The 18713-nt window shown below is 36.6% G+C and overlaps 1 protein-coding gene across 1 annotated transcript in view; it reads left to right on the top strand.

Moving 5' to 3' along the window:
• The window catches only part of ift172 (intraflagellar transport 172), a 32095-nt gene extending 14845 nt beyond the window's left edge, over window positions 1-17250 (top strand). Inside the window, exons 25-48 of the mRNA XM_056269164.1 lie at window positions 206-350; window positions 953-1042; window positions 1465-1562; window positions 1699-1834; window positions 1976-2092; window positions 2197-2339; window positions 2506-2599; window positions 3229-3293; window positions 5338-5518; window positions 6264-6361; window positions 7440-7569; window positions 9587-9685; window positions 10011-10120; window positions 10489-10552; window positions 11950-12036; window positions 12134-12250; window positions 12414-12524; window positions 12632-12751; window positions 13688-13783; window positions 14064-14123; window positions 15530-15628; window positions 15711-15864; window positions 16305-16396; window positions 16722-17250. Of these exons, the coding sequence (XP_056125139.1) occupies window positions 206-350; window positions 953-1042; window positions 1465-1562; window positions 1699-1834; window positions 1976-2092; window positions 2197-2339; window positions 2506-2599; window positions 3229-3293; window positions 5338-5518; window positions 6264-6361; window positions 7440-7569; window positions 9587-9685; window positions 10011-10120; window positions 10489-10552; window positions 11950-12036; window positions 12134-12250; window positions 12414-12524; window positions 12632-12751; window positions 13688-13783; window positions 14064-14123; window positions 15530-15628; window positions 15711-15864; window positions 16305-16396; window positions 16722-16811 (2596 nt within the window). The 3' untranslated portion in view covers window positions 16812-17250. The remainder of the gene's footprint in view (window positions 1-205; window positions 351-952; window positions 1043-1464; window positions 1563-1698; window positions 1835-1975; window positions 2093-2196; window positions 2340-2505; window positions 2600-3228; window positions 3294-5337; window positions 5519-6263; window positions 6362-7439; window positions 7570-9586; window positions 9686-10010; window positions 10121-10488; window positions 10553-11949; window positions 12037-12133; window positions 12251-12413; window positions 12525-12631; window positions 12752-13687; window positions 13784-14063; window positions 14124-15529; window positions 15629-15710; window positions 15865-16304; window positions 16397-16721) is intronic.
• Window positions 17251-18713: the final 1463 nt, after the last annotated feature.

Below are 18713 nucleotides of genomic sequence, written 5' to 3'. Positions count from 1 at the left end.
ATATAGAACCTCAAATTGTTCCTTCTGCTCTAATTCGTTTCATATAGCCTTAACAACATTTCCCAGAGATGATTGCGTTATAATTTTGCTGTGTCCACATTTTTATTATTATTGTGGTGTCACCTATTAGGGCTACCCACCCCTAACCATGGCAGGCGCCATTTTGTTTGTCCTTATATAACTGATGTTTCTTTCCCTAATAAAGACGTTCCACCAAGGCCATAGATGCAGCAATCGCAGCACGCCAGTGGAAGAAAGCATTGCACATACTGGAGCTACAGGAGGACAAGACTGCTGCCAAATATTACCTGAAGATTGCCCAGCACTATGCCTCTGTACAGGAGTTTGAGGTGAAAAAAAGCACATTTCAGCTATTGAATATTAAAGGTACACTATGTAACTTTTGGCGGTTAAAAAACAAAACTTCATGCATTTTGCGGAAGAACATTTTTTTGGTTGTGCTTCGGCTCTGTGTGAGTGTGTGGATGAATATGGTTATCTACTGCTCATAAAACATTTACTAAGAGGCTTAAGAGATATAACCAGTTTAGATGGAAAGGATTTCAAGCTGACTAGCTGAAGACATTACTGTAGCTATACCCATTAATAGACATGGTACTTCCTTGAAAATCGATTCCAGCGCTACAACAACCATAATGAAATGACCTTCTCCAAGCCAATGTTGATTCTCGTTTTATTACGAGCTCTGTCGCATTTTCTTTTTGCCAGCAGACTCTGTTTGCCATTTTTTAAATGGGTAGTTCCCTGAAGGTTGGAGATTTAGTTGCTCCATGTCAACCTAACTGGAGAACTTTTCTCTATTTATGGATATGACGAGATGATGTATATACTCAGTTATAGGCTTACCATAGTGAATTAGGGTAAGACAAAAAAAAAACCTTTTGGAAAAAGAATTGCTGATTTATTGACTCATTATTTCTCTGAGCTACAGGTGGCAGAACGTCTATTTGTGAAAGGTGATCATACTAAAGATGCTATAGATATGTACACTCAGATTGGGCGATGGGAGCAAGCTCATAAGGTAAGTGTCACATTGTGCCCTTCTGCAAATTGTACATTAATTAATAATAGCTGTATATTTTAGTGGCAGTATTTTTGTCTGCTATTAAACATCTGAAAAAAATTCTATAGATTTACATTGAATGAGAGAATCGAAACGTATATAAGCATTGAGGTTTTTGACTTTGGCCAATAAGCAACTGCCTAGCAACCACCAGGAACACTCTAACAACGGCATAGCAACATGCTAATAAATCAGTGTAGTGGTAATTATAAATCTGATGGATGGAAGCTGAGAACACAACTGCATTTGTTTTTTTTCTTAATTCAAATCATGAACAATTTACATTTCAATTATCACTAATCACGATCCATTTACATTTGAATTATTATGTATCATTTTGTTCTCCTCTCTTGTTCTCTCTCTGTCCATCTCCAACTCAGCTTGCTGTGAAGTGCATGACACAAGAGGATGTGTCTGCCCTTTATATCAGCAGAGCACAAGAGTTAGAGAAAGAGGGAAAGTACAAAGAAGCTGAAAGGTAAACACACACACACACAGCCTTTTTCTGACTCTGAATTAAGAGACTGTCATCTACGATATTTAATGTGTGCATTTTTACATATTTTAAATTTGTTCACTGTCTAAAGAATCTTTGTTTACCTCTCTGTCTATAGGATTTTTACCACAGTAGATGAACCGGACTTGGCCATCACTATGTACAAGAAGAACAAGATGTATGATGACATGATCCGTTTAGTCGCTATTCATCACAAAGACCTTCTTCAGGAAACGCACATTCACCTGGCCAAGGTTCATGTTAACATTTGGGCCATTCTTTTATTCTTCCTATTCACATTGTTACAAAACACCCAAATATCTTTTGGTGCAGTTTAGTCTTGCTCATGGCTCACTAAGTCCTCCACATGTTTACGGTTGTTGTGTTTATCACAGGAGCTAGAGGCTGAATCCAGGTTTCAGGAAGCAGAGTATCACTACCTAGAGGGTCAGGACTGGAAAGCCGCAGTAAACATGTATAGAGTCAATGATATGTGGGAGGAAGCTTATCGGGTGTGTGTGCACACTAAATGGTCTTATATGATGTTTGAGTTGATAGCATGTAGAATGTAGAGAAATTCAAACATTGTAAGTTCTTCTTCATGTCTTTACCATAGATAGCAAAGACCCATGGAGGAGCGAGTGCTCATAAGCAAGTGGCCTACCTGTGGGCAAAAGGTCTTGGAGGAGAGGCAGCCGTTAAATTGCTCAACAAATTTGGCTTTCTGGAAACCGCCATTGACTTTGCAGCTGATAATAAGTAAGTCTCTGCTAAGTCTAGACCTAATGATAGGACTTAATAGTGTGTTTCTGTCCTTTAATTCTCTTCAGGTATAATTGGTATATACAGATTACTATTAACCAATGCATTATAGCAAAACTGGTATCTATTTACTATTTAACGAAACGCTCTTTGTCTTCTTTAGCTCATTTGACTTTGCCTTTGAGTTGGCCCGACTCTCCATGAAACAGAAGATTCCTGATATCCATCTAAAAAATGCCATGTTCCTTGAGGACCAGGTATTACTGACTGGGGAGAAATGATTCCCCTTTTCTGCACTGTTAAATGGGGGTGTGATTGTAAAGTAGATAGAAACAACCAAAACGAGACTCGAGTCCATTTTCAAGGTCAGAGACTGTGAATGCAATTTAAACTGGGATCTTTTGCCACTTTGTTCAGTTTTTGAACATAAAGATGTCTGATTTGGTTATTATAATGTACACTTCAATGTGAAAGTAGCTATTTTATAATAGTTATTTTATACAGGCCTACTTGAATTTATTTAATACATGTAAATACAGATATAATAATTATAAATAAATAATATTTTATAGAACAATATAATTGTATAAAGTAATAAGTATAAAAAATACTTATTTTTTTACTAAAAAATATTAACATTCACCAGGCAATGTAGCTAGTGGGCAAAATATTTAAAAGTTAATTTCCCACCTGCCTGTAATAAAGTGTAATTGATTGAAAATATTGCTCTATTAGAATTTGTTATTATGACATATTACTCTACACTTACTCTAAGACAGGCCCACACCAAGTTTTTATTCTTATTATCAATACCCAGAGTTTATTATTCTAGTTATTAATGATCGGATGGTGCACATTATATTAATTGTAATTTTTTTATTTTAAGGGCAAATTCAATGAGGCTGAGACTGAGTTCATCAAAGCTGGGAAACCCAAGGAGGCTGTGCTAATGTGAGTGAGCTTTCACACTTTCCTACCTTAGTACACACACAGAGACCACTCAATAGGGTGGATTGCATCGCTTCAGAACTTTTTGTCTGCTTAGGTTACTGATAGATTTCCTGCACTCTCTCACATTACAAGCAATGAGTGACTGGAAGCAGGTGTTGCTGGGATTGAGAGTGTTTGATTCGTAGAGCTCATGCAGGAGTTGTGAGCTGGCACTGCTACTGTGGCACAAGAATATTGTCACTTCAGTGAAAGAAAGATGATTTGATGACTCCAAGAAATTATATAATACTACTATAATATACACTCACCGGCCACTTTATTAGGTACACCTGTCCAACTGCTCGTTAACACTTAATTTCTAAGCAGCCAATCACATGGCGGCAACTCAGTGCATTTAGGCATGTAGACATGGTCAAGACAATCTCCTGCAGTTCAAACCGAGCATCAGTATGGGGAAGAAAGTTGATTTGAGTGACTATGAACGTGGCATGATTGTTCGTGCCAGAAGGGCTGGTCTGAGTATTTCAGAAACTGCTAATCTACTGGGATTTTCACGCACAACCATCTCTAGGGTTTACAGAGAATGGTCCGAAAAAGAAAAAACATCCAGTGAGCGGCAGTTCTGTGGGCGGAAATGCCTTGTTGATGCCAGAGGTCAGAGGAGAATGGCCAGACTGGTTCGAGCTGATAGAAGGGCAACAGTGACTGAAATAACCACTCGTTACAACCGAGGTATGCAGCAAAGCATTTGTGAAGCCACAACACGCACAACCTTGAGGCGGATGGGCTACAACAGCAGAAGACTCCACCGGGTACCACTCATCTCCACTACAAATAGGAAAAAGAGGCTACAATTTGCAAGAGCTCACCAAAATTGAACAGTTGAAGACTGGAAAAATGTTGCCTGGTCTGATGAGTCTCGATTTCTGTTGAGACATTCAGATGTTAGAGTCAGAATTTGGCGTAAACAGAATGAGAACATGGAACCATCATGCCTTGTTACCACTGTGCAGGCTGGTGGTGGTGGTGTTATGGTGTGGGGGATGTTTTCCTGGCACACTTTAGGCCCCTTAGTGCCAATTGGGCATCGTTTAAATGCCACGGCCTACCTGAGCATTGTTTCTGACCATGTCCATCCCTTTATGGCCACCATGTACCCATCCTCTGATGGCTACTTCCACCATGTCACAAAGCTCTAATCATTTCAAATTGGTTTCTTGAACAGGACAATGAGTTCACTGTACTAAAATGGCCTCCACAGTCACCAGATCTCAACCCAATAGAGCATCTTTGGGATGTGGTGGAACGGGAGATTCGCATCATGGATGTGCAGCCGACAAATCTGCGGCAACTGTGTGATGCCATCATGTCAATATGGACCAAACTCCCTGAGGAATGCTTCCAGCACCTTGTTGAATCTATGCCACGAAGAATTGAGGCAGTTCTGAAGGCAAAAGGGGGTCCAACCCGTTACTAGCATGGGGTACCTAATAAAGTGGCCGGTGAGTGTATATGTTATATATTTGGCCAACCACTTTTTGTTCTTGTAAACACAAATATAACAATATTTTGTGAAGCTTATGCTACATCTCCCAATGGAGAAAGAAAAATGAACTGAGGCGTATTCTCTGAAAACTTTTTTGTTTCATTTGAACCTATTATGCAAGTTATTTTATCTTGTTTCGACGATGTTAAGATATTTTTGTACTGGAAAACAAGACAAAAATACTGATTAAGTCTTAACTGAGCTTTGCAGTAATGAAAAAGGCAATAGGTAAATTTATTTCATTGCAATTTACTTATAAATTACTTACTTTATAAACTACATTTATAAAAGATAAATCCATATATATCCAAGTGCAACAAAGAACATGCATATTTTACTAAACTTTGTTCAATTATTTCATTGGTTTTTCAATAGTCTCAATGTCTTTAATCCAACTACTTCATGATTTATTATGTCGTCATTGTATATAGATTGTATTGTTGAATTTCTAAAAAATTAGGTTTGAAATATGGATGACTGTGTCTATTTCTATTGCAGGCACGTCCATAACAAGGACTGGAGTAATGCCCAGAGAGTGGCAGAGGCTCATGATCCGGAAAGTGTGGCAGACATTCTAGTGAGCCAGGCCAAGTTCTGTTTTGACCAGAAGGAATTCCAAAAAGCTGAGGCCTTCCTGCTTAGGGCACAAAGGCCTGAACTGGCTATTAAATACTACAAAGTAAGAGTTCCCAATTCTTAAAACACAATCTGTACTTAGACAATAAAACAAAAGTGTTCTTCATTGTAGAATACAATGGATTTGATGCCTTTTGAAAATGCCCATGCTGCAGTCAACATCCTCACAAAGCATAAAGAGATCTAAACTTTCTAAACATTTTTAAGAAAAATTCAGGGTAGTAGCTACTTTCTGAAGTTACCAAAATGTAAAAAGAATCTTACCAAAGGTTAAACGGATAATTCACCCAAAAATGCCATTTACTCTCCCTGATTTTATTTTTTATTTCTGTCAAACACAAAAGGTGACGTTTTATCATTGATTTTCATGATATTTTATCTGATTGTAAAATTCTAAAAGTTCTGTGAGATATTTTCTTATTACATTATTTATTGTTTTATTTATTTGTTTGATAGAAAAAAATAAAAAAAAATCCCTTTTGTTATGAGCAGCGTATCAGCAAGATTGATAAAGACATTCGTTTTTTATAGAATTAATTGCATTGAAATAACATGTTAAATTGTAATTAAAAAAGAAAAATGTAACCAAAATTATTCCAACTTCACAGGAATAAAGCCAACAAGAATACATGTAATAAATGTAACTTTAGAATTACAGAAGACAAAATTGATCACAATTATATTTTAATAAATAGTTATTATAAAAAAAACAAATGTAAGATTTCTTCTTAGTATGAAAATATGAATATTAAGTTCAGGCTTTGAAGAATCATATTTTCCTTTTCCAGGATGCTGGGATGTGGACTGATGCAATGCGGATCTGTAAAGACTATTTGCCCAGCAAGCTGAGCGTCCTTCAAAAGGAATATGAGAGTGAGGGCAACTGGTAAAAGAACTCTCTTTTAACTCCTCTACTATCTGTTTCTTTTTTTTTCTGCCTTACTTTCATTTGCGTCTCATTCGCTGTACCAGAAAATCCTCCCTTGTTTGTTGTCCTTCAGAAACTAGGGCTCTGCAGTTGTGTGGAAAAGCTTGCAGCTCTGAACTACATTCAGATCCTCTTTTCGTTGCTTGGCTTCCCTCCTTTATTAGAACATGGCAGCTTTTTATCCTAAATTAAATCCATAATGAGCCGCTCATTAACGCGCAGACACGCAGCAAATCCGTCTCCACTGATAATTTTCCTATTTTTAATGACTTGTGGGAAAACATCAAAGGCTTCTTCGCTGTCTTCCCTGGGAAGAAAAGGAGAAACATTTTGCATAGTCAGTTCAAGGCCCACTCAGCAGTAATATAGGCTTCTTGTATTATCATTAACCTATTTTCAATCAAGAGTCTGAACTTTCTTGCCATGTTGTGTTTTATGATTGACTCAGTTGGTCACTTTATGATCCCAAATGTCTTTTTCTCTTTCCAAAGGCAGAGGTGTAGGACGTGTGTCTCTTTAGGTGTCCCTTCAGCCATGTTGGTTTCTTTTGCCCCTGTCCATTCTGACGAAACCTTACGTAGTACGAGGCAGAAAGTGATACTGGTTGAGTGCTAGACTTCACAGCCGTGAAATTCAATTCCCGGCAGTTTTAAAGCCATCATTTCTAAACATTTATGCACACAAAACATGCTACTAGATTTTTTTTTTTTAAAGCTGAATGTTTTTCATGTAGCTTTCATGGTCTTTAACCGCCATGTCATCTCAAGATTTGAAGCACAGAAGTCTGAAGACCTTTCATAAATAGGGGTTTCAAGTCTTTAATTAAAACACTCATAGCAAAATAATCAGCACACTATGTAGCCAGCACTAATAAAATGGTATCACTTATTGCTTTTGCAGAATAAGAAAAAGCAGTGAGTTTTTTCTTCTCATGAGTACTATGAGGTTAATAGAGGTGGAAGGAAAGCAGGAAATGGTAAACAAATGACAATGTCTTACAAGTCTAGGAGAAATAAGTGTATATGTGTGTTTACAGGGGTGTGGAAGGTATGGTTGAGCAGGCTCAGGAGTGGGAACAGACGGGAGAGTATACCAGAGCCGTGGACTGCTATCTGAAAGTTAAGGACTCATCTAACATGGACTTGCTGCTGAAGTGTTGGATGAAGGTAAAGTCCAGACTCAGAGCCACCTGGCAGCAGTCACTATATAATCTAACTTCATAAAGACCTTTGACTTCATGCTTTTTTTTAAATATTCATTGTGTTGTAATTTTCTCAATCATTCTGTAGAAAAATCATTTATTTTATGAACGTGCCAGCTGGTATGAATAAAGGAATTTTAATTTCAATAGGAATCGGGTTCAGATAGACATTCAAATTTGCTGTGTTGACTAATAGAAAGCAGCTTAGTTTGAAAGTGACCCCTGTGTGAGCGTTGCTTGCTTCATACATCACTACACTATTTACAATAGACAATTGTGCTTTTTTGCCTGTAAAATTTCACTAATGCGACTGCATCTTACAGTAAGACATTAGTTTTTTATTATTTTGAGAATTTTTATTAGTAGTATTATTTTTTACTAATGATACTATTTTGAATATTATTATATATATATTATATATATATATATTTACTTTTTGAAAGGTTAAAACAAAAAACTTTAAATCATGACTGGAATAGAGCCAACAACAATAAATTAAACCAAACTACAAAAGACAAAATTGATCACATTACATTATAATTACATTTTAATACATTTTATTTATATATTTGCATATCCTTGCTGTATTAGCCTGGTCCCACCAGACTCTCGTACATTTAATTTGTACATAGAGTATGGCATCGCTCCATTGACAAGCATTAACTTCCTTGAAGGCGGGTCCTCTGTTGAAGTTTAAAACTATTGGATCGGCCCAGAGTCACTCTGGATCTGCCATAACCAATCGCTAACGTTTGGTCGTGACGTTTGACGACTCAAACTAGAACACGACATCAACGTCATCGTTCTCAGCCACTCCCTCTGTTCGCTGATTGACCCGGTAAAAAATTGACCGGAGAAAACCTAAGAATATTCAGCACAATCCCACACGTAGTACTGAAGGAAAATTAAAATTGAGCGGAAGTATGTAGGAGGGTGGAGCCAGGCTAGTAATGCAATACTCTCTCTAAAAAGTATTGGATTACTTATTACTAATTACTTTCTAAATCCCATATCAACCTGACCAGTTGAACAATACAAGGAATTTCGCAAATTATTCTTGAACTGACCAAAGTATTACTTTAAAAAAATACATTTTATCATAAGACATTTAATTTTAATGTTAAATCCTCTATTGTTTTATATAGAATTGTTCTATAGTCTGTACAGTATTTAATGCAATTATATCAGAAGTACCTATTATTAAATTAAGGACAAATTCAGAGTAATCCATTACTTTACTTTTTCAAAGGAAGAAATAATTAAATTATAGTAATTAATTACTTGGTAATGCATTACACACAACACTGGGTATGACTCAACAACAAATGCTAGACTAAGACACTCTTCTCTGCTCTTCAAATACATTAAAAAACTATATTTATAAATATTATAAAAGCTTTGGTTATTTTGACAAAGCTGTCTGCCTCTTTGAAAGGTTCCCAGATGTTTCAATTACCCTGTGAATTTAAGACTAGACATTGCGTTTTCATCTGCATCCCTTATACATTTGTACTGATTGATCATTTTTTTGCATTGAAGTCAGGGTGTGTTGAGTGTTTAGGTTTATTATTTAGCTTGAAGGTCTTGCAAAAATCAGTTTTTGTTCACTCAACAGAGACAGAATACCATTAGCAGTATATTAGACTAATGGCTCAAATCTAAAAAAAAAAACATGCTTCTATTGAAGCTTCAGCCAAGAAGCTGAACTAAAAAAAGGAATCAAAACATTGATCTTTCAACCTAGATCAACTGCAAATTTTCAATTGCCCCGACTGTTGTATGTGTCATCCATTAGAGAGCTGTACTCCATTTCCATTAAATGTCTGTTCATTTAGTGCATTCCTTTCAAAATGAATTGCATAAAAATGTTTGTCAACTATTTCACTTACCTGCTGTAAGTATGTTTTTATGCTCCTTAAGAGCTGGATTTTAGTTGCATCTACAGTTTTACTGAGGTTTTCTCATCTTTTCATGTCCTTTAGGCAGCAGAATTGACCATTAAATTTTTATCCCATGACAAGGCTGTGGACGTCAGTCAGGTTGTCGGGCCACGGCTGATTCAGCTCAGAAAGTACAGCGAAGTATGTTTGTTTTATTTTTTTCAGGTATAGAAACACACTCAGTATATGAAACTCAACATTGACATTTGTTTTTTATTTTCCTCAAAGATTTTTAGATGTTTTTTTAAGCAGAAATACAACAAAAAAAGCCAAAAATACTACCTTTTTTTTTATTCTCGCAAAGTATTGTGTTTTGAGAGAGAAAATGGTACTTTCAATGTGTTAGTGTGCCCATGTGTGTGAGTATATATTTAGTGTATATGACACAAAAGCTCACAGACTTCGTCTATTCTCGGCGTCCTTGAGCCGTGGACCTATTGAGGTACAAAATGTTTTTTTTTTTCAGGCTGCTGAGCTCTACCTCAACCTGGACCTCATTAAGAACGCCATAGATGCATTCATTGAGGGAGAAGAATGGAACAAAGCCAAAAGAGTGGCCAAGGAGCTCGATCCAAGGTGAGCCCTTAGCAGACTGGTCGCCCCTAACAACGCTACAGCCAACAATGTAAGAGGGAGGCGGTGAAATCACTCTCTCGCTGTCAGAAAAATCACTCAGTGCAACAAATGAAGTGCACGACAGCACAAGGACAGAGAGGTGCAGATGGACTTCGCTGTTTATCTCTGACTGTCTTTTATTTAGGCACGGTTCCTAAAAAGGTTTAGGAATCAAGTCTAAATGCTTTCCGGTTGCTGCATGAGGTGTATTCTTAAAGATCAACTGGTGGTATAGAATTGATATTTATGCCTTATTGAGAATACTGTGATGTCATTCTTTATAAGAATTTGCCTTTAATTAGTTTTTATGACCTTTCCTCTCTTCACAGGCTAGAGGAATATGTGGACAAACGCTACAAAGATCACTTGAAAAATCAAGGCAAAGTTGACTCTGTAAGTTCTTTATATCAGATTAATCTGTCTTTATTGATAGATATATTAAATACAGGACTTTAAATGATGGGGAGAGGACAAAGGGTCAAGTTTTGGACTGTTTAGCATGGGCCAGTTAGCCTTGTGGTAGATGCTGGAACTACACCATAATGGAGGCAAAAAGCATATGAAGTAGCATCAAACGTAGATATAAAATAAAATAAATTTGCAAGCAGCATATAAATATGACTATATCGTTATATTGGTTTGCCAAAGACTGCATTTTCTTTTCTTTCTTTTTTTTGACGGCTCATAAAAGCATGGAATTGACTTACCGCTCAGAATAGTTGCTACTTGCCATTGAGATAAATGAGAATGCTACCGGATAGCTTTTTCCAGGTATCACAGACCTCCTTGGGAGAGCGGGAGGGAACAGGATTGTTAATCGAACTCATGTCGCCCGACCACATGAGCAGCATGGCCCAAAATGTCAGGGAACTGCTAGCTGTCAGAATCGTGTTTAAGCCTGAAAAATGTAAATCTATTTCCTAGCAATGGAAGTTGAGGTTAAAGAATGCATTAAATGAGCATAGCACAATACCGCAGACTGCAGCTCCTCCGCTCCGGTACTTCATTGTTTTCAGTTATTGTTGTGAGGGGAGAAAAATGGAGACGATTTGCTTGATTCAATTTAGAATAACAGATATGACTCACCAAATTGATGTGAGCGCTTGCCTCTCATTGCAATGATTTACTGGCAGTTTAGTTACATTTACTGTCGCTGAATGATGCAGGTCAGGGCTTTTTATTCAAAAGAAAGATAGAATGTTAATGAGGAAACTAGTTAAATGTACATGTTCACAATAAAACGTAGCCAATCAAGGAGGTGCTATATCATATACTATAATATTGTGTATGAATGAGAAGAAAGTTTTGATTATAGATTGAAGCAATAAGCCATGAGAGACATGTGTTAAAGGGATATGATTATTATTAATGTTAATAATAATACTAAATATCATTATTATAATTAACACAATTTTTTATTTTGATATTATTATTAAAAAAATATTTCAAACTAATTGTTTTAAAAATTATTTGTAATAGGTAATAGTTTAAATTATTTAATTAATTATTTAAAACTTAATCTGTCCTAATGACTTTACTTTATTTTTCCTTTTCCTTTATAAGTCAGTATTATTATTATTATTATTAATAATAAAAATAACAAAAATAATAATAGTCATTATTATAATTAACAATTATTAGTTTTGGTAGTATTTTATTAATGATAATATATGATATTTGTATGCATATTATTTAAATTTGTATATTATTTGTAATAGTTTTATTTATTTATTAATTGTTTTAATTAAATCTTAATTTGTCCTAACAGTTTTTCTTTATTTTTCAATCAGTTGGTTGGAGTAGATGTGGTGGCTGCCCTGGACATGTATGCTGAGAGAGGACAGTGGGAGAAATGTATTGACACAGCCTCAAAACAGGTGCCAATTCATCTGTTCTGCCACCCCAGGCGTGTTAGTGTGGAGACAAAACGTGCCATCATTTTCACAGAGTATCTGCCTTATTATTCTTCAACAGAACTTTAAGATCCTGCACAAGTACGTTGCCCTATACGCCACTCACCTGATCAAAGAGGGTGGGGCAGAGAAAGTGCTCGACCTGTACGCCCAGCACGGTGTGCCAGCTTATTCGCAGGTACATGCAGTTATGCATGGTAAATCAATCCATGTTTTAAAATCCTTTGTCCATCTTTTGTTTTTAAAAAGAAAGCAGAAAGTTTTTTCCTTTAAATGTCCCCTCAAACTAAGCATATAGTGTTTTATCTTTCCTCAGCAACATCTTCTTTCCTATCTTGCAGAACTTTAACATTTACAAGCGGATGTTCCTGGAGCTGGTGAGCCTAAGGGACCGGGATTGTGCAGAAGCTTATCGGATGTGGGCCGATCTGAGGGACGTCCTTTTACTGCTGGTGAGCTCTGGGTTACTATGGCAGCTTACACTTGGGAGATTTAGTCAGTATTGATTCTATACTCAAGTGGGAAATGGTGAATCTTACGGTGTCTCTGTGCTGTGCAGTGTGAAAACCTGACCAAGTCTTCAGAAGCTAATTCTCCAGCCCATGAGGAGTTTGAGCAGATGCTGCTGGTTGCTCACTATTACGCAACCCGCTCTGCAGCCCAAGGCATTGACCAGCTGGTGTGTACACACTTCAAGATGATCTTTATTATATGCAAACAGTATTGTATATGCTTTTTGATACCACTTAAACCCTTTTTATTAACTACTGTTCAAAAGTTTGGGGTCTGTAAGATTTTTTTTATGATATAAATACTTTTTTCCGCAAGGATGCATTAAATTGATCAAAAGTGACAGTGAAGACATACATATTGTTACAAAAGATTTCTTTTTCAAATAAATGCTCGTCATTTCAACTTTCTATTCATTAAAGAATCCTGAAAAAAAGGAATCACGATTTTCACATAAACATTAAGCAGCGCAACTGTTACACAACATTGATAATAATAAGAAATGTTCCTTGAGCAGCAAATCAGCATATTAGAATGATTTCTAGAAGGATCATGTGACACACTAAAGACTGGAGTAATAATGCTGAAAATTCATCTTTAGCATCACAGTAATAAATTACATTTTAAATTATATTAAAATAGAAAATATTTCAAATTGCAAGGATATTTCAGAATATATGTTTTTTTTTTTTTACTGTTTTGATCAAATAAATGCATAAGCAACACGAGAGACTTCTTTCAAAAACATAAAAAATCATTTGAACGGTAGTGCATACAGACAAACTGGAAATTTGAATGTCTCTAGTCTTATTGCGCATGATCATGATTCATCAGTGCTTGTTATTCTAGAGAAAAAAAAAATGTTTTCATAATCATTCATAAAAAAATTGCATCAACTTTTCTGCTAATGTAAAAATGGCCATAGGGAGAGGAACAACATTAACCGATAATATCATAGCCTATTTTTCACATCCAATCAAATGCCAATGGATAAAATAAAGCCCGTCTCACATTATTTTATTTAGAAAAATGTTAAACAGTCAAAGCACTTCTCTTTTATGTTATCTGTGTCAATGTAATTACATACATGTTTACTTGTCTACAGAGTTCTGTGGCTGCCAAGTTGTCCGTCTCTCTCCTGAGGCACACCGAGCTCTTTCCAGCTGACAAGGCCTTTTATGAGGCTGGCCTGGCTGCAAAGGTGAACTCACAGTGAGCCCAGCTCCAAACACACACTCACATTGCTGCTTCAACTATTCATGTGACACAGGAGGGCAGCTAAGAGCCCTGGGAAATGGGCTTAATTCTCCTCTGTTCGCTCCAGTAATTTGATTCGCAGAGCCGTTATCTCGCGTTCTGAAGACGAAGCAGCAATGTGTCCTCTTTCTGGAGTTCTTTTAAATATTTCTTAAACATTTCATTTTTATTTTGAGCTGTTTCAGTTCTGCATGTCATGTCACTGATGAATATTTCTCATGCAGGCTGTGGGATGGGAGAACATGGCTTTTATCTTCCTCAACCGCTTCTTGGATTTGGCTGATGTAAGTAAAAGGCTTTTGCTTGTGTGTGCAGTCTGATGAGTATCTTTCAAATGAGACAGTTACAGAGACCGCAAAACATCAGTTGTGCCACCAACCTTTTAGTTGGAAACAAACTTAAACTTTACAGACCGCTTGTAGACCGGTAGCTTTCTTGCTGCCCCAGTTATTCAATGAAAGGTGTTCAAAAGTTCAAAAGGCATTTTTATTTTGAAAGGAAATAATCATTTTATTAAGTGAGGATGCATTAAGTATATCAAAAGTAACAGTAAAGACAGCAGCAGAATATGCTTGTCTGTCTTGTAGTTGAGTCCTGAACTACGTTCACACACAATTTTTTTTATTCACGGGAGTGACAACCCCATTCTATAACCGAACTCACACCCCCAGGGTGTGTGAGCCCAGGACTCACAACCACATTCTCATAAAACCCTCGCTGTGTGAACGGAACCGGGCTGGACAACTAGTTGTCCATCACGTCATACAGTGAGAGAGAGCCGTTCTGTGGTTTTGGTAGCTTACGGTGACTGAGATTTGAGCTGTGTGTCATCTGAAGGTTTTAGATCCAGTCTCCACCAGAGAAGCTCCCGTCAGTTTTGAGTTCTACGTGCGACTCAAATGCTCCTCTCTCCACCCAGATATAAAAGCTGCTTTAGGTTAATGAAGATTTGATGGATGAACTCGTGGCTTTATTGAACTCTTATTGACTCAAAAGTGATACGATTTTTCTGTTTTATGGACGTCGCCATCTTTGATATTACTTTGGTCACTGTTGCTATGGTTACTGGTAAGAGAATACAGGCTTGACACTTTCGCACTTGTCGCACATTCGTACAGACAGTATTCGAGATGCTGCTGTAAGTTGCTGTGTTAACGGGACATTGCGAGACTCACACCTGTAAGTTAATTCGGTTGTCAATCCCCCAAAAAAACGAATGTTCAAAAATCCCTGTGAACGTAGTCATATATAATGTTACAAAAGATTTATATTTCAAATAAATGCTGTTCTTTTGAACTTTCTATTCATCAAAGAATCTTGGGAAAAAATGTATCACAGTTTCCACAAAAAGAATAATTTGTTTCAATATTAATGATAATAAGAAATGTTCCTTGAGCAGCAAATCAGCATATTAGAAGAATTTCTGAAGGATCATGTGACACTGAAGACTGGAGTAATGATGCTGAAAATTCAGCTTTGCCATCACAGAAATAAATTACATTATAAAATATATAATTTCACAGTATTATATAATATTTCACAGTATTTATGTTTTTACTATATTTTTGATTAAATAAATGCAACCTTTTCTTTCAAAAATATCCCAAACTTTTAAATGGTAGTGTAGATTCATTTGTGTTGATTAATTAAGTGTTGTCATTTAATTTCTGTCATTTTTCTACATTTCCAGGGCATCGACGAGGGCACATTGGATGCTTTAGATCACACAGACTTCCAGGATACAGATATTCCATTTGAGGTCCCCGTACCTACGAAGCTGCATGTTACTGTAAGCCTTCGCCACGAAAACTGCACCGCTGCTAGTGTTTTTGTTTTGTTTGAGCAAGCTCTTTCCATTGGCTGTGTTCTAGGTGGAAAAGAGGGAGGAGATTAGGGAATGGGTTCTGACTGTGTCCATGGACCAGCGGGTGGAGCAGGTGCTGCCGAAGGATGAGAGGGGCACATATGAAGCCTCCCTAGTGGCTGCCGGCACTGGCATCCGGTCCCTACCTTGCGTCGTCACAGGTGAGGCAGTCTGCACAAAAGACGCTCCAGTGTGTGCAGGGACACTTGGATCAATGTTTCCTTTAAATGGCTTGTAAACTGGCTCGTTTAAAGGGATAATTCACCCCCAAATTAAAATTTTGTCATCTTGTATTCACCATCATGTCAATCCAAACCTGTATGTGTTTCTCTCTTCTGTGGAACTCAAAAGGAATTTCTTTTGTGTGTTTTGTCCATACAATGAGTGTTGTTTTAGACCCCTTTAACTTTCATTGTATGGGCAAAAACAGCTGAAACATTCTTCAAAAAAAAAATCGAGGGTGAGTAAATGATGAAAGATTTTTCATTTTTGGGTGAACTATCCCTTTAAACAAGCTCTTTTAAAGGGCTCCTTTTAAGAGTAGAATTATACAACTAACATGAAAGTTTCTTAATTTTTCTTCTTTTTATTTGGAACACAGGTTACCCTGTCCTGCGCAACAAAATTGAGTTCAAAAGACCAGGGATGGCAGCAAATAAAGATGACTGGAATAAATTCTTAATGGCTACAAAGGTACAAATTAGTCATTGTTACCTTTGAGCTTTCACAATTAGTCTTCAAGCACACTGCAATCGTTTGAAATTATAATTAATATGCTCTCTTGATCAAAAGTTAACTCTCAGGACTGAATTTATCAGCATGTGTTGTGTTGAAGTAAATGTAAATGCTCTCTTTCGATGCATTTCATCATCATCGTTGGTTTTTTTTTTTTTTTTTTTTATCCTTGCGGGTGCATTTACAATTTTTGCATTACTTCACTGTTTTTTTCCCCACCCATCCTGCCTAGGGTCGCCTGTGGTGCTTTGATCATAATGGTTGTTTTTGTTTCACCCTTCAGACCACTCACAGTCCAGAATGTCAAGATGTGCTGAAATTTATCACACAGTGGTGTGGAGGTCTCCCGTCAGCTGGATATTCCTTCCACTAAGATCGGGAGAGGTGCACACTATCTATTTTTCTATCTGTCATCATCCTGTTCTTCACTTCCTTGCATTCGCCTCTCGGCTGTTTTGCTTAAACATTTAATCAGCCTTTTTCATTCTCTTATCCAAAGGCAATATTCACTTCTTTGTCATCACTCCCTGGCCTTTTCTTTTTTATATCTAAAGTATCATAAGGTCAGTGCCTGAAGGTCATTTAATGTGTGTTAAATTTGCTTGACTACAGAAAGCCTTTGAAATGTCTTCTTTTGAATATCTGTAACTATTATACATATTCCATTAGTTCATATGAGTTGGATATTTTGATATTTAAACACAAATAAATAACGAACTATATTATAAAGATTGTCAGTGTTCTCATGGACGTTTGTATGAAGAGATTTTAAATTAATATTCAAGTCAAATAAAAATAACATTATGTCCATATTTTATGAATCAGAATTATTGTTGAACTGTTATGTGTGATACCATTTCTAAGCTTTCTGAAGGCTATATGCCTATTGTGCTTCATATTTTTAATATATTATTTCCAAACTAATAACTTATCAGTGGCATTCACTAGATAATATGATAATAAATAGTCACCTGTCAAACAACGCCACCTTGTGGACACCATAAGGTGTTGGGGTGAGAGAGGACACACTCAAACTCACTCACATTCGTGGCCTGGTACAATTTCAGTTCTCATGATGTAATAATGTGTGGAGCATTCCTTTTTATTTCGAGCCAGATCTTTGTTTCATAAAAACGCATTAAACCTCGAGGCATATTTATACTACGAATATTTTAATATGTAAAAAATAAGAACCAAAGAAATTAGTGGACTTGTGTGTGGGTTTGATTTCAGTTTCTCCCTATTATATAACTGAATGGATCATTACACTGATGGTGCTTAGTTGCATCGTTGTATAAAAAGACAGAAAAGAAGAACTGCCACAAAGGAATGATTTATGGGGGTCAGACCCCCTAAACATGCACTAGAAACGTAAAAAAATTGGGAGTCAGAGTTAAAGAACATAGGCCTACTTCTCTCTCTCTCTCTCTAGTTAGATTACAAGTAGGGCGTATTTTTACCTGCAAACGCGTTTTACGATAAAGCATTACACGTAGTAGCCTATATAATGTCATTATGCATCTATTTATTATAGGCCTACAGCACAAGCTTTAGTTATGATATATATTATTATAGCCTACTGATAGTGGCGCGAAATGATCATTTGCATTGTGCCAGACAAACCTCGACAGAGTAGGCCTATGCTTGAAAATATTTTAATCATTAAGCAGGTGTTTTAAATTCTTTAAAACTTGAATTCATTCAAAATAGTTGTATAATTTGCACCCAGGACAAGTCATTTTTATTCATCACAAGCGTAATCTTACCTGACAGTTTCGCTCATCTCATTAACCAATTAACTCTGTATTTGGTCAGAACAGTCTACGTTTTCCAACATTATTCCAGCGTTATATTTCCTTGATTTGTAATTTTTAATGTTCTTTTTCTACTCCAATAAATGAAATCCACCCATACAAATTCCATTGAAACAACTTCCTTTTGTGTCACACTCGACTGTAAAAAAGGTCACACTGCCACTGTGTCCCCGTGTCCTTCAAGAATCAACATTTACAAAAATTACCAACTCGCTGATTGAAACACAGGGGCAGCTGTCTGAATTTAATCTGCGACCTAAATATTCCTTTGATGAAATATGCTAATGTAGGCTACACCTCTGCCTAATGAGGTTGATCTGACATTATGCAGTGTCCTTAAATACCCTTTAAAGGATATAGCATTTTCGACAAGGCCACACACGGTTCGCTTCTCCGTTGCTAAAGGGCGGAAAATTCTGTGTTCTCCATAATTCCTCATTTTTTCTACTGCGAATGCGATG

The sequence above is a fragment of the Rhinichthys klamathensis genome, unplaced genomic scaffold (genome assembly GCF_029890125.1).
Source record: "Rhinichthys klamathensis goyatoka isolate OS25496 unplaced genomic scaffold, OSU_Roscu_1.1 h1tg000281l_1, whole genome shotgun sequence".
Lineage (NCBI taxonomy): Eukaryota > Metazoa > Chordata > Actinopteri > Cypriniformes > Leuciscidae > Rhinichthys > Rhinichthys klamathensis.
This window is presented reverse-complemented; position numbering and strand designations above follow the sequence as displayed.